The following is a 15,472-nucleotide window of genomic DNA, read 5'->3' on the forward strand; positions in this document are numbered from 1 at the left end:
ATTGTTCAAATATCCTTACAAAAAAAATCATATAATATAAATAATTATTATATTACAGCAAAATTTTATGTGACGTAATTAAAATAATATAAAATCGCATTTACTCGTAAAAAAATTAAATAAAAAAATTGTACACAATTTTGTCATTCGCAGCCCTACAATTGTATTTTGATTCCGCAACAATGAGTGAACGGGAACTGCGGAAGCAGTTATGTAATATTCACATACGCAATTTGCCTCCGAACGTATGAACTTGATATGTGACCTTAACTTAGGCGCGCTGAAGGCAGGCCGGGCCACTTATGAGCTGTGGGTCAGAGGCCTATTAGTCATCTACATTTCAAATCGAAATTACATGTTCTGAGCAAATTTAAATTTTCGCGTTATTTAAAGAAGATATATATTTATTTAGATATAATTAGATATTTGCTAAATGTTGAAATGTTATCTATATTTTATTTTTAAATTTGCTTTATGATAATTAGATTCAATGTTGATGTTATTTTGATTTATTTAATTACTAGTTATTTCATATGAAAATATGATTAGGAAAGACATTCGTATTATCATCACTAAGGTCCTTATGACTAATTCAAAAGGTGCGTGATTGGTATGGTGAAAATACTTAAAATTGTTTTAATAAACAAAACTTTAATTTATGTGTATGGGGCATTGTGAAATCAATCGGTTTGTTTTTGTCAAATAAATAAATCGGTTATATTCTAGTTATTGGTTAGTAATATATTCCAGGTACAAGTCATAGTGAAAATTATTTCATATTATGTAAATTAAAATTTTGTAAGAAAATTAATTTGTAGTATGAAGTAAATAACATAAATCTGACAACACGTTAAACGCCCACTCGAGCACGGCAACATTGACTTACCCTATAATTGATTTGAAAGTTTTAGTTCAAAGTATTTCCTAACTTTTAAAAGGCTTAATATAATTTTACGAGTCTATTACCACTGATAATAAACGCAGTATTTCTTAATCTTTCGGAGCAAAATACATGATTTTACTACATTTTTTACAATTAAATAATAATAACTGCAAATATTATTTTATTAAAATAATTAATAAAAATTGCAATTAATAACAAAAAACACTTTGCTGTCTTTATTACTAATCGAAATCGGTAAAAAAATATTTTTGTTTTACGTAGATATTTTATCTCACTGATATTTCAAAATTGCAGTTTAGTAGAAAATGTAATAAACTTCAATCATTATTATATCGTTTAAGTTTAATGTTTAAAGTATTTTGCTATTATTGTAAAAAAGTTTACTGTCATTGATATCATTTAGCATATTTTTGTTACTTCTCAAAATAAAATAAAAAAATCTGTTATGACAAAACTCTTCTAGTTTAAAACGCTAGAAATAAAATATATAGACATATTTCATTTCTAACTTTTTTAAATTTGAAGTTACGATTCTTATTTTTTTGAAATATCTTTACGTGGAAACAAATTGTAACTAACAACTATGTATATCTCTTACATACTTTTTTTTAAACTTGTCGACGAAATATTGTGCATACTTTTGTAACTCATATTCAATATAATTTAGCCTTGATATTCATTTCATTCATCATGTACACAATTATATATCAGACTAAACAAGAAACCATGTCGAAGCGAGCGCAGATTGTATCTTTATAGTGGAGGTTGTTCTATCGCCAACAGTCTTATCAATACTACTAAACTTAGCTAAAACTTCCTAGACTGCATTAAGCTCAAAGTTACCGACGGTTTGTTTCGAAGTCAATTTGAATATTAAGATAACCATAACGCAGTATTTACCAACATTTTAGGGAGTTGAATATTTGAAAGCGTATTTTTTTTTTACTTTCTGCAAGTAAACAATAGCATTATTTTTCTTTGCCTCCTAGTTTAGCATCACAAGAAATTTAACTGATTATCTTTTACAATATAAAAATCAATGTCTCGTTTAAATTCTAGAGCAGAACTAATTTGAGAAAGCTTAAACGGTATAAAGACATTTACATTAGTATAGAAACAAATATATATGTATATAATATTACAAAATAGTTTCCTAACAATAAAGTCAGTTGTTACATAAATGCGGCTTACTTCACGGATAAATAGATACTTATGTAATATGCTCTTAGATTTAAATAATTTTTATCATTGCTTTTTATCAATTACTCCTTTATTTACAGTTTAAACATTTGTTATATGGCCGAATGCTCCTTTTTAGTCCGCAACTGCACTTATGCCTAGATGTTCCTTGTAAAGGCTTCATAATTATTCAAAAACAATAAGCCGTAGTATCATGTTATATGGCCTCTACCTAAATGTTTATTTCTACTAGGTACAGGTAATCTTTTACACTTGTTATTGATTATAATTAGTTGTAAGTTGAGAGTTTAAGTTTTTTTTTTTGGTAACGCAGGGGAACCCATTTGCGGGTGATATCCAGCACGCCCGGGTAAGCATTCCTAAACCGTAGGTCAGCATCAGCACTTGGGGGTGCAATACCGACAAAACCCCTCTTTTTTACGTGGGGAAAATCCTTCATGGATACGCTCCAGCGCGGGGGCGCCAGAGGGTTATGACATACTAAAATTACTTTCTTTAAAATTCTATTACTGAACATTAATAAAATACTTTAATGTTTGTTAAAAGACAAGATTTCTGATTTCACAACCCTGCGGGGTTTATATTGACTGTCCATAATGCCATGACACTACAATTTTTCTGAGTGATATTAAAATTTCACAAATGTATCTTATAATATCATTGAATGCGCTATACGAAATTGAATTTAAAATTTAACCGGTACGTAATACTGTTTGAAATTGAAACGTTTCAGAATTTCTATAATATCTTTTTATGCCAAATCAGTCTAAAATTTCGATATTTACGATAATAATTTTGAGGTAACTATAACCAAACTTTGGAATATTTAATAAATGAAACTTAATGGTTTTTTTTTTTCTTAAAACCAAATGTTAGAAAATTAATCTGACAATAGCAGTTAACGAGTTTTAATAGTGGCACAAGGTCGTTACCTAATTATTCTCATAAATTCTTCAATCTAGACACAATCTAGGCTGCATCCTTACAAGGACGATTACGTTAGCTACGTGCGACGCCTTCCTATTATCGAAATCACGTGCTAACTGGTCAAACTGCTGAATATTTAAGTTTAATACTCTACTTATGTTTATACAATATTAATAAAGGCTTTAATTCACTATATAACTATACATTTTGACATTTTGACTAGCCCATTGGCGCAGTTTGTAGTGGACCTGCTTTCTGCTCCGCGGGTTGTGGGTTCGATTCCCTTCTGAGTCTGGGTGTAATATTTGTATTTATATAGCTACTATTACTAAGTGTATTTATTAAAAAAAATAGCTATTACAGTCAGTTGTAGGCTTATAACACAAGTATCAAGTTGCTTACCGTAGGAACAGACGACCACGTGTGTATAAGATATATATATTTATTTATTTATAAGTGTGCGACAAATATATGGTATTTAGGCTTTAAACTAAAAACCGATAAGCTTAAATAAATAGCTTGTTTATGAGCAACGTGCTTTTATTATTGGTTTTTATCTAGCTTCCCCCTAATTGAGTGTCGTAACAGTCTAATTTAAACTTATCGATCAATTTACATGTGTTGCTTAAATCGAAACAAATTACGATTTTATAATACAAACAAATCACCACGATTCCACAAAAACTTCAAGAGAGAAGCATTAAATTTATCATTATACCTATTACATATTATTTAACGACATCATACATCATACGGACTGTAAGAATATATGTCTTTAACCTAACGATGTTACATCGTGACTAGCACACGCATACCTGTGGTTGGTTAGGCATTTACTTACAGTCAAAATAAATGAAGTGTAAACGAAATTTACAACATATTGACGCAACTACAACACATATTGTAATTTGTCCTTAAATGTACTCAAATTTTACAATATCCTGTAATTTGCCCGCGAACTTAATACAAAACTAATTAAAGAATAACTTAGTTAAATATTTGTAATTTTAATGAATAATCTATTTATTATTTTTTGTTGCATTCTATTAGTGTGGGTAAATTATTTAAGTTTTCAATACATTTAAATTTTGAAATAAAATGCAACTATTGACAATCTACGTAAACTAATAAAAAATATAATTACCAAGTTTAGTTACAACGACGAATTTAAGAATGAATTTTCTTATTCAATAATAGTAGTAAAAAATCCGTTAAGATAATTGAACGTAATCATTACAAAAGAAAGTGTTCGTCATCGACTAAATATCGACATCAACCACTAACAAATGTAATAAATCTACAACATTGCAAATTCCCTAAAGTTGCAATATGAATTGCCACGTAAAGATAGATGTCGCAATGTCTTCAGAGCCTTTACGGACCTAAAATACAACTTTCCAGAACATTCTACTGTTAATTTATTGCCAATATTTACAGTGCAACACAACAAATTAAATCAATGTATAAAATATGCGTTGCAATGCAAACCGAACAGCAACCGATGTTGCAAAAGAGAGTGTACAATAGATGCGTTATAAAATATGCAAAGGAACGTGGACTGAATAAGGGCTTTGGTTAAGCATACTCGTATTTCGTCTAAGTGGGTTAAACATAACTGACAGCAAAAAGTCGTACCATATTGTTATAAATAAAGTACGCTATTAAGGACACTATCCCTTTTAATTTACAGTTTATATAATAAAATTGAAACCATTTAGAAATATTTGAATTATTATAAATAGTAAGGATATGTACATAATTATACGAAGTCAATAAAATAAAATGAATATTGGAAACTTGTTACGATGCTGACACTAGCTCTTTTTTATTTTCTAACGAAAAAACAATCTCAGTAAATACAATTGCATAATTGTTAAGGCTTTTAACTGACTTGTAATTCAAATGTTGATCGTTGATACAGTTATACACGCTACACTCATTCATTTGCTAATTTATTAGTAAATGGGTTATAATAAGGTAACTATGTCAAGTTCGTGCAATTATTCTAATTGCCATAGAGTTTGCAAACAATTTGCTCAATTAGTATATGATTGTATGTTGGCCAAAATGCAAAAAAACAAAGTCTCGTTAATATACTGATTACATGATGTAATATTAGTATCGGTGGCAGGATATTATGCTGGACTTTATATTTTTATCTTCCGTTTTAAGTGTGAGAAACGCTAAACGAATGTGTACTTATTACGAATCTGAGTCACCTCAGATATATGCAAAAGTAAATGACACAAAAAAATAATTCGAACAAAAATTTTCCAAATGTTATAAGATAGTTTTGTTGGAGAGTTAAAAACATATTTTTGAGATATTTTATTTTTCAAAAATTATGTTCCTAATCCCTCTTCATTAGATTCAATTCTTTTGCGTTATACAATTAACCTAAAAGTAGACGTTTATAGACTATTGTAGATAATTTTTAACATTTAGATTTGTATATTCGAGCTCCAACTACAATTTTGTTTAACGTGTTATCATAATAGTGCTTATCAGTATGGCATTCTTAGACATTATTGTTCAACAGTGGCATTCAACTGGTCACTTAACTCTACAATCTTTATGTAAGTAATTTACATAAGTCACTAGTTGTCATTCACACAAAAAGATTCTTAGAGTGGTTTAGACAAGGTTAGGTTAAAAATTTCATTAAGTCGTTTCAATTAAATGTCATAATAGTTACGTGAAGTCGATCTAAAGAAAAATTTAATTCGATAAGTACCTATCTATGCACGTTAATACAAAAACGTGCCAAAAAATCTTTCAAATATATATATATAGGTCAGGTCAGCTGGTAGCAGGTATATATATACCTGACCAACTTCGTACCACCTTATTTTTTTTCTTACATATAATAATGACATATATCAAAATAATATATAGCCTATCTTTCAAGTTGGATTAAACTGCACACTGTATCCTATATATATTAAGATATGATAAAATCAAAAACGTGCCAAAAAAAATTCAAAACTATGTAATAAATATTGAAAGACAGCAATAAAACATTTTTATAGTGACCTAAAATACCATTTGACCTCAAATAAATTACGTATTATAAAAATAAATTAACTATATCTTCAAGCATGCACAATGCTAATACGCGGCAACAGAGTTCTCAATGTTGTCGCCTACATAACGAAGGTTACCCAAACTTGGGTTAATACTCTTGTTCCATGATATTGACGTAGTTATGCCGCACCTTACATATTTAGTGCCATTTTAACTATTAAGGCAATTTTGCTCTTGTAACAATCAGTTATAAGATTTCCCGTAAGTAAATGTACTCGAGGTCAACCGCTGACCCTCATGCATACTTACAGACGCAGAAAAATACCGTTGTCTTTGATATAATAATGTATTGATTGATCTTGTTAACAATTGACACTTAAACGCCTGTCTCATTGCGTACGAATGTAATCTATAACGTGTTACTTGATTTACCACATTAATGACGGTTGATTAAAAATAAAACATAAAACAAGTTTCATAAATAACCGTTTTTAAACAAGGAAGCTCGAATAAAATATTTAACCCAAAACGGAATCTTCTAATTAAGTCTCTATTAAATTAATTATATGTAATACTAATATAATCTTGTAGTAATAATATTGGTATTACACAATACACGACTACATACCTACATCATGGCTCTCGCCATGAATGGCCATTAGCTTACCCATACGTCACAGTTATCGCCCGAGACAGTACTAGTAAGCAAGCAAACGATAGTGACACGACAAATTTGTTGTGAATATTTCACATCCGTTCTAAAAATATTCATCATCGTCACAAATTTTTAAAAATCATGATGAATCGTGCTAACAAAATAAGTTACTTGTAAGAATCTAAAATTCATTTTTATATGCATAATGTGTTATGTATATATCTTATACAAAAATATAACACTCTAGACATAATAAAAGCGTTATGGATACATTACAAAATTATTTTTTATTTAACGATAACGTCATATTGATTACTTAGTTTAATACTCAAATATAACTCAGTATCACAACATTATGATAGAGAAGAATCAAGTATATATCCAGTCGCGAATAAATCGCAAGTCTGCTGGTGCAAAATCGCCGCAAATGTGTATTAACATACTCGTACACATACGCGGCGTGTCCACAAACCGGTTACTATAACTTCCGTCTTCCGCGATAAATACAAGTTATTTAATAATAATTTGCCATGATTTATTATTCAAAATATTTAACGTACCCGTAACACAACTAGGAATTGATACACCAATTACGAAAACAACTGAGATCATTAAACAAATCCGCTAATGAATAATGGTTTATCGAATTCGTTATAAATAGATGTAATCGATTTTATTCGACTATTATAAATGATGGCTCCTGAGTTTAGAACATAATGATCTACCGTTTACGTTACTTAAGAAAATAGACCGCATACATTTATCGACGGTATATTTTACAATCGCCAATTACAGCTGATCATTTAATCGAGTTTGGAGATCGTTTTATTTAGATTTTATTGAGTGCCAACAAACTTAAATGTCAATTGGAAATATTGAGCTACCATGCTTTAAATTTTTACAATTTATCGATAATAATCCGATTATCTTCGAATAAAAAAAAGTAATAGCTTACAGAAACAGTCTGTGTTACAAACATAAATTTTTGAGTGAAAGTATAGAGATACTCGAAGAGCAGCGAGTGTATGTTATTTGGCATCGGATAACAGTTTAATTAATCATAATAGACAAGGAACCTACGTTAACGCAAAAGACACATTTAATGCAATCGGTATATTATTGTTAACAATATAAACAATTGCTGTAATTTCATATTGTTTTTTTAATTACTGGGAAAAATTAAATTTTGATTTGAGCAATTAACACATAACTATGGCAAGTAATTTATCAAACAATCGTATAATTAGGTGAAGTTGACACATAAGTAAACTATGAGTGCAACAACAAGGCCTTTATCAGAGTGAAAACGATATAACCAGCACATTTATTCGCCTTGACTCCTATATGGCTGAGGTCGAGAATGAGAATTAAGAAAAGGAAGTACGCAGCAAAACAATACAAAGCTACTTCGATTCTTTATTTGTAGGTAATCGTAATGGCTATTTAATACCTGACCGTCGCTTATAGAGGATATAAGATGGTTATTATTACGCAACATGGCACTTAGCCATAATTTTATAAATATAACTTAACTCTACAATTGCGTGTAAAAAAACAATCAAATTTCTTAAAGTATTGTTGTCAATTTGTATAAATGAATAAAGTGTGATTTTGTACTCTCCATTCTACGTGACACTGGCGAAACCATCTGTGCTCATTTGACACTATTGAAAGCTATTAAGCCTGAAGAAGAAGAAAAGGTGTAATTTTTAAAAATGTTGCTTGATTAACTTTAGTGGGAACCGTTAATGCTAAATAACCAGAAAACGTATGTAAAGCTGTACTTAAAAACGCGGAAATGAGATATTATGAACGCAGTACGAGTTCGTTCATTGGTATACTATAAGATTCGTATTAAATGATATACCGTGCACTTTCTACGTACACAGGTAATGTCGAGTATTTTGTGAATGCGCTTTCAGTGTTACACAACACTTACAACACTAACATCTCGACTGTATCATTATAGGTCTATTATTTTTGTCACAGAATGTAATGGCTAGTCCAAGGTAACTCACACTGTCGCGTGCGCCGAATAGACATTCGTTCAAAGTCACCAAAATTTTATTTTCATGATCATTAATTTGTTATCATGAATTTAAATTACTTTTCGTGACACTGAAAATATATCGAACTATACCGTTGATATATATGCGTCCCAAATTCCTTTTCTCTTTTCTTACGTTACTAAAGATAATAAAAATATTATTTTAATTTCTATCGTAAAGATTGGAAAACTAATTTAAAATAATAATATTAAAATGTTGGTAATATCTCAAGTGTGTGTAAAATAGGTCATTAACCTTTTACCCGCAAATTCAGAAGGTCTTTTTTTACTCACAGTCACGAACACCAGACGTCTTTTAATGTACCTTATATATATTTTTTTTTAATTTGTAAAAATATAAGAAATCAAGGCCCATAATTGCATATATTATATGAATATTTATGAATATTTTTTATCATTTATAAAAACATCAAAATAAACTTAATCGGATGACGTAAAGTAAAATAATGTTGTTGTTCATACGTAAAGATAAACCACAAGATTGCGATTATCATGAGAACCAATCGTCTTTGTTCTTAACTGACACCAAGAGATACCTTGGCCGTAATTAATCAACTCCTTTTGTTTGATAAATGCACATATAATATTTGACCCACTTTTCTCATCACACAACATTTAAACACCATGCAATACATTTAATTAATTATTTTAAAAGAGACTCGATGGTTTGTAAGCCAGGAAATGAGTTTAACTTTAAGATCGACACAGATTTTCGTCTAAATATGAGTGTTATGTAAGTAAATAAAAACATTATGTTACTACGGGATTAAATTATCTCTAAACTAGCATGTGTAACCTTACTAATAGTGATGTAACATTAAAGAACTAGTAACATAGTTCACAGTAGCTATTTGACAAAATTTATGGCTTGAATTCATAAAAATTAATTTCACTTTTATTTTTCTAAAGATTTTTGAGTTTTTTCTGAGAAGTCTGAAGCTGTGGTCTATTTGTTTTGTTGATCCGTGGCATAATCACCATTATTTTAATACCTATATATATAAACTTTGTTCAAAAACTCAATTGTATGAGAAATCCTAATTCTTAGTCAAGTGGCCCGTTTAAAACAAAGTAGCATATAATGTCTTCGAAGTTTATTACAAGTATCAGATTTAATGCACGTAGTTACATAAATTACTTATATATATTTAAATTGAATACTAGCTCGGATAATTATTATATTGCCAAGGAAACTAAATAAACTGTATAAATAGCCGTTTGTTATTCTAGTTTATTTTACACTTAAGAAAAGTGGTGGTTATAGGCTTAAAAACCGCACCCTATGAGTACCGCACCTAAGATATTTTGTCAAACAAGCTATTATTCCAAGTGACGGAATTAGTAGAACTATTTCTATTACTTCCGTTTAAATGAACGTTCGTGAACTTTTTTTCACGTGTGAAATGATACTGAAATTACATGAAATTTAAAAAGATAAACGACAATGACATTTAAAACTTGTTGATTTTTTACTATGAAATGAAATCACCGTCGACTGAATTCTTAATGCATTAAATTATGTTATTGTGTTTCCTACTACATTCAAATTTTTGCATGATAAGACATTTCAGTTAAAATTGTATTTTAGACTCTAATATTTTAAACAAAATATTTATTACAGATTGAAGTTTAGAAATTTTTTGATAGAAATACGTTGATTTAAATTATCTATATATCTATATTTTTTACTTATCTATATCTACAAAAAATAATCGCTAAAATATGTGTACGGGCATAGCTTCCAAACGACTACACCAAAATGGGTGATTCTTTTTTTGTGTCCTTTACTGTCAGGAACTGTTGTGTGAAAAAAAATGAAAAAGTCGAAAAATTCAAGAAAAAAATTATTAGGGTAACAAAGCTCGCTGAAACTAGTAATTGATAAATTAGATGCAACAATTAAGGATCAAAACGTCTACCGCTATCTTTAACTAATATAACTGTTTGTCACGAGATAATCATCGCCGTAAAGCGTAGCAGCGCGTCGATCGTACGATTGTATCGGCCCTTGATTATATCTAAGACTAACGAAAGGAACATTCACCTATTTCACTCACAATAATTCCTGTCGATACTAGTCATAACAATGTAACACCGAACTAAAGCCTTGTTCAATTGAATCAGATATTTATTTACAACAATCCTATTTCAATTAAAATCACCATTATTAATAAAGAGTCGTGATTTGATTTTCTTAGTTTTAGGAACTCTGAAAATTAAAGTTGATTTGCGAATTAATTCGCTGCTGAAAATCTAAAATATAAGTTAATATATTTCAGATTTATAAAATCGAAAAAAATTTATTTTGAAATAAATATAACAATAGTTGTATTTGATCTCAAACGAAAAAAACCGACTTCAATCACATTGACAAGTAATACAACGTAGGTAGAGAAAAATAGTTAAGTAAATACGCGTTATCAAAGATTACTCAAAAAGTTGGTATTAGATCTCAATGAAATTTAAATGTAACCACATAATAGACATCAGCTTTCGATTAAAGTAGAAATCATCAAACTCGATATACCCAAAAAAGTTATACGGTATAATACAAGGTAGGTCGACGAAAAAATAGTCAAGTAAAAACGCATTATTAGATATAACTTGAAAAGTAGTTGTTATATTTCAAATAAATTTTACTGGGACCAAATGACACGTACCACCTTTCGATCAAAATTTTTTTTGTCAAAATCGGTCCACCCAGTCAAAAGTTCTGACATAACATACATAAAAAATACAGTCGAATTGAGAACCTCTTCCTTTTTTGGAAGTTGGTTAAAAAGCAAGATTGTAACGTTTAGAAAAGCCTTGATTATTTTAAGTTTGAAGAATTTTCATTAAAATTCAAATTCTAACTAAATTTACGTAGCAAAAGAATAACCAAATAACACCAGTCATAAGATTTAACAAATAATTTGTATTTTTGTCGTGCTTTAGACTTTAATTTCCGCTGCGTACGCGTCTTTTTATCTTTATTTAATATTTATTAAAACTTTTAAGTAATTTCAGATTTAAAATATTTTGATTACTAGGTTTAATTTGACGTTTTTTATGACTATAAATATATTCATTTGTTTACTCTAATTGTTATTTGCATAAATTTTATTCTGCGTGCGAAATTTATTGCGTATATATTAACGTGTGACAGTAAATTACTGTTTGACATCATAAATTTCCACTGTATTAGGAAATTTGATCTGAATAAATAATATACAAACATCATTTTCGTAATTCGAAGTCCTCAATACCTAGTAATAATAAAATATAGTAAAGTATTGATGGTCAACTCTTATTAAAACCAAAATTGATTAACTTAGTTTTTGTTTTGTTCTATATTTACTTGTTACGTCCTGTTTACACTCTCATATTTAAAGTATAATCCAGGCACAAAATATACTGATAATATATTTTGATAAAATATAATATCATACATTTCTTTAACTAAGAATATTCCTTTTCATAAGTAATTTAGACAAAACTAATATCTATAAAAAAACATTTAGACTTGTAGGTACTTTTGTCATTATACTGTTTTTTTTTTTATTTGTTTTTTTTTTTTAATTTTATTTAATAACCCGATAAACTCGTTAGTCTAACACATAAAATTAAAAAATATTTATTGTTTAATGAACAATAAGTCAATTGTAAACTCGTTGCGGATATCAATTTTACGTAAAAACATTTTTATTTTCAAGTTAAATGTTCATGTTAAATATTATGCATCTTATATGATTGTATATTTAAATAGTTCTAATTTTATAGATAGATTTTTTTTTCGAATTTTACAATAAAAAGTTATGAAATACAATTTTTACATAATTGTTACTTTATGGCTAATATATAAAATATTTAACTTACGATTGTGACGTATTTAGTCATTTTGAGGGTTGTTATGCTTGGCACTGTCACAGATTCACTGGAGCGGGGCGACGCACGCGCACTGACCGTCGGCTGCGTCCGAGTTCCGACTGACTCTAACTGCTGGAAAATCGCCGGTCTGCAACCAAACGGTGGTGGTACAATACACGCCGTGCACCATACAAACAACCATTTTAGATCACGCGTCTAATAATTTATGAAAATCTTAACGCGGGGATGTAGAAATCGTTTCGCAATTGACCTTGACGGGGCCGATTGGAATGTAATTTTAATTATTTTTTTTTTACATTTACGTACTGGCTTCGTAGCGGGGTGTTTGCTGTGTGCGGTTGAGTTGGGTAGTACGCTCTTAGGAGTTGAGATCGAGTTATATAGGACAGAGCGCGACCTTAGTATTGCTGGAAGTACGTGTGTTACCCTCGCTGAAGATTACACTTAGACACGAATACAGTTGACATTACGGTCGAGTTCACTCGTTCGTCTTAATTTAATTTTACTTTATTTATTTTTTAAACTGTTAAACATTTTAGAAACGCATTAAAATTTAAAAATATGTGGGATACTTTGGAAATTTAGTGCAAGCTTACAAATAAATTAACTTTTTCTATCATAATTTGAGATGTCTAATGTTTTTGAAATAAAAAGAAAACATAATTCAGTGTTAAACAGAGTTCAGTGTGCTCATTTGTATTCATAATAGAGCTAATATTATTCCATTAAAATAAACAACAAATATTTATGAATAAGACATACAAAATCCAAAAAATATGCGTTCCCTATAATGTTTTTAAATCTCTTGTCTATTCATACATACATAACTGAGGGAGGACAAAGCAAGAAATTTCCTGCTTAAAATATGGAGCAGCCCGACTAGGATAGTACCTCGACCTTACAGAAGATCACAGCTAAATAATACTCTTTTCAAGCAGTGTTGTGTTCCTGTTGGTGATTAAGGTGACAAGAGCTCCTGCAGAGCTAGGGAATTGGGGGTAACTTCAGCAACGTGCTTGCAATGCTTCTGGTGTTGCAGGCGTCTATAAGCTGCGGTAATCCCTTACCATCAGGTGAGCCATACGCTTGTTTACCGGCCTAGTTGTATAAAAAAAAAATCATATTATCAGCTATATACTTTCCTTACGGAAAATGTACTCGAACTATGTAATTGACTATATACTAATTAAATTTAACAATGATTACTAAACAAGTTTCCAGTAAAGTTTACATTTTTGACAAAGTGTAAGTGTAACTTTCTGTCGACATATTTCATTCATTAAAATTAATAATCAAGTTAATTTCTATTAGCACTTAAAATGATAGCGTTAATTAAAATTTTCTTTTATAGTATTTTTATATTTTATACTTAAAACGTACCTACTAATGTATATACGTAAATTATTCATTCACAATATTTGTTTAATAATATGAACAATAACATTTACAAGAAAGTATAGTTCTAGTACACTTTCTTGGAGATCTCAAGTTGCTATGATCAGTCGCAAAATTATAAAAATATTCGGTTCAATCGGTCAAAGGTTTCCTTTATAAACGGGGTGTCTGTAAGAAATCACTGTCAGTGATAAGACCGCCTTTGCACTTTATTAATCAAAATCATAAATCGCGATAAACAAGTAAACTTTTAACATAAATAACTATGGATGAAATCCAATATATAGTCACTTATTATTAATCGAATATTATTTTGTTATATTATTGAAGTATATTTTTAATGGAATTCGAAGTTAAGTAAACACTGTGAAAGGTTTTATAGCCAGAGGTATTGATCAAGGTTTGATTAATTTAAAAATTGTTTAAGTTCATTAAACAGTCGCTTTTAGTCTGTACGAGTATACAAACAACTATAGTATACACACTATTCATGTATGTATCCAAAATACAAATTATAAATACAAAATACAATTATAATGAGAGCAGAAAATATAATTTAAGAAAAATAAAAGTGAAAAATGTACAAAACGCTGTCTTATGGCTGAAGGAGCGATATCTTCCAGGCAACTGTATAAGGCGAAAAGAAAGTGAACTAAAGACAAAAAACAACACATGCACATGTACACTTACATAAATACATAATACTTACTTATTACAAAAACACATTACGATTATATTGTGTATTTAATACAAACAGATAAATTTATAAGTGAAACGACTAAGTTAACGACCAAAAGTAGCAAATGTTAACATACTAAGGTGAATATTTTCTAAAACTACTTTTACTTAAAAAGTAAAAAATCTTAACATTAACAATACGACGTCGTAATGTAACAATAGACGTAAATTACACAACTTTAACAATACCGTTATATCTACGAAAAAACAAAAAAACAAAAGAAATTTAAGAAAATTTGGCTTTATTTATTTGTATATAATAGATACGAATAATCTGATTTTTGAATAAATAATTTTTAAAAGAGTTTTTGAAAGTGTTTCATATCGACCGCTACAAATATTTGTCTCAGTAACGTGTCTCATGCCTTCTGAGGCAACGAGTAAGACAATCAGCAGTACTGTAGTTATATTTGCAGCACTAGCTTTTTTATTCATAATTCCAAAATAACGACATAGGTACTTACGCTCTTGATGATTTTTTTTTTAACAATTTGTTATCATAATTTTTTTATCTCATTATTTAATTACTTGAACAATGAATATTTAATCTATAATATTATTAATATAATATTAATTAATGAATATTTTTTGTGTAGTAAAATATCTATAATTTTTTGTTTAATAACGCCGCAGGTGGTTAAGTTATTGTAAATAATTTATATAAAATTTATTCTTAATATCACAAAACTTT

The 15,472-nt window shown here is 29.1% G+C and overlaps 1 protein-coding gene across 1 annotated transcript in view; it reads right to left on the reverse strand.

The window, feature by feature from the left end:
- The window catches only part of LOC123655556, a 32,235-nt gene extending 19,235 nt beyond the window's left edge, over positions 1–13,000 (reverse strand). Inside the window, exons 1-2 of the mRNA XM_045591324.1 lie at positions 12,955–13,000; positions 12,637–12,775 (exon numbers count right to left, since the gene is read on the reverse strand). Of these exons, the coding sequence (XP_045447280.1) occupies positions 12,637–12,657 (21 nt within the window). The 5' untranslated portion in view covers positions 12,658–12,775; positions 12,955–13,000. The remainder of the gene's footprint in view (positions 1–12,636; positions 12,776–12,954) is intronic.
- Between the last annotated feature and the right edge of the window lie 2,472 nt (positions 13,001–15,472).

This window comes from Melitaea cinxia, chromosome 8, assembly GCF_905220565.1.
Source record: "Melitaea cinxia chromosome 8, ilMelCinx1.1, whole genome shotgun sequence".
Taxonomy (NCBI): domain Eukaryota; kingdom Metazoa; phylum Arthropoda; class Insecta; order Lepidoptera; family Nymphalidae; genus Melitaea; species Melitaea cinxia.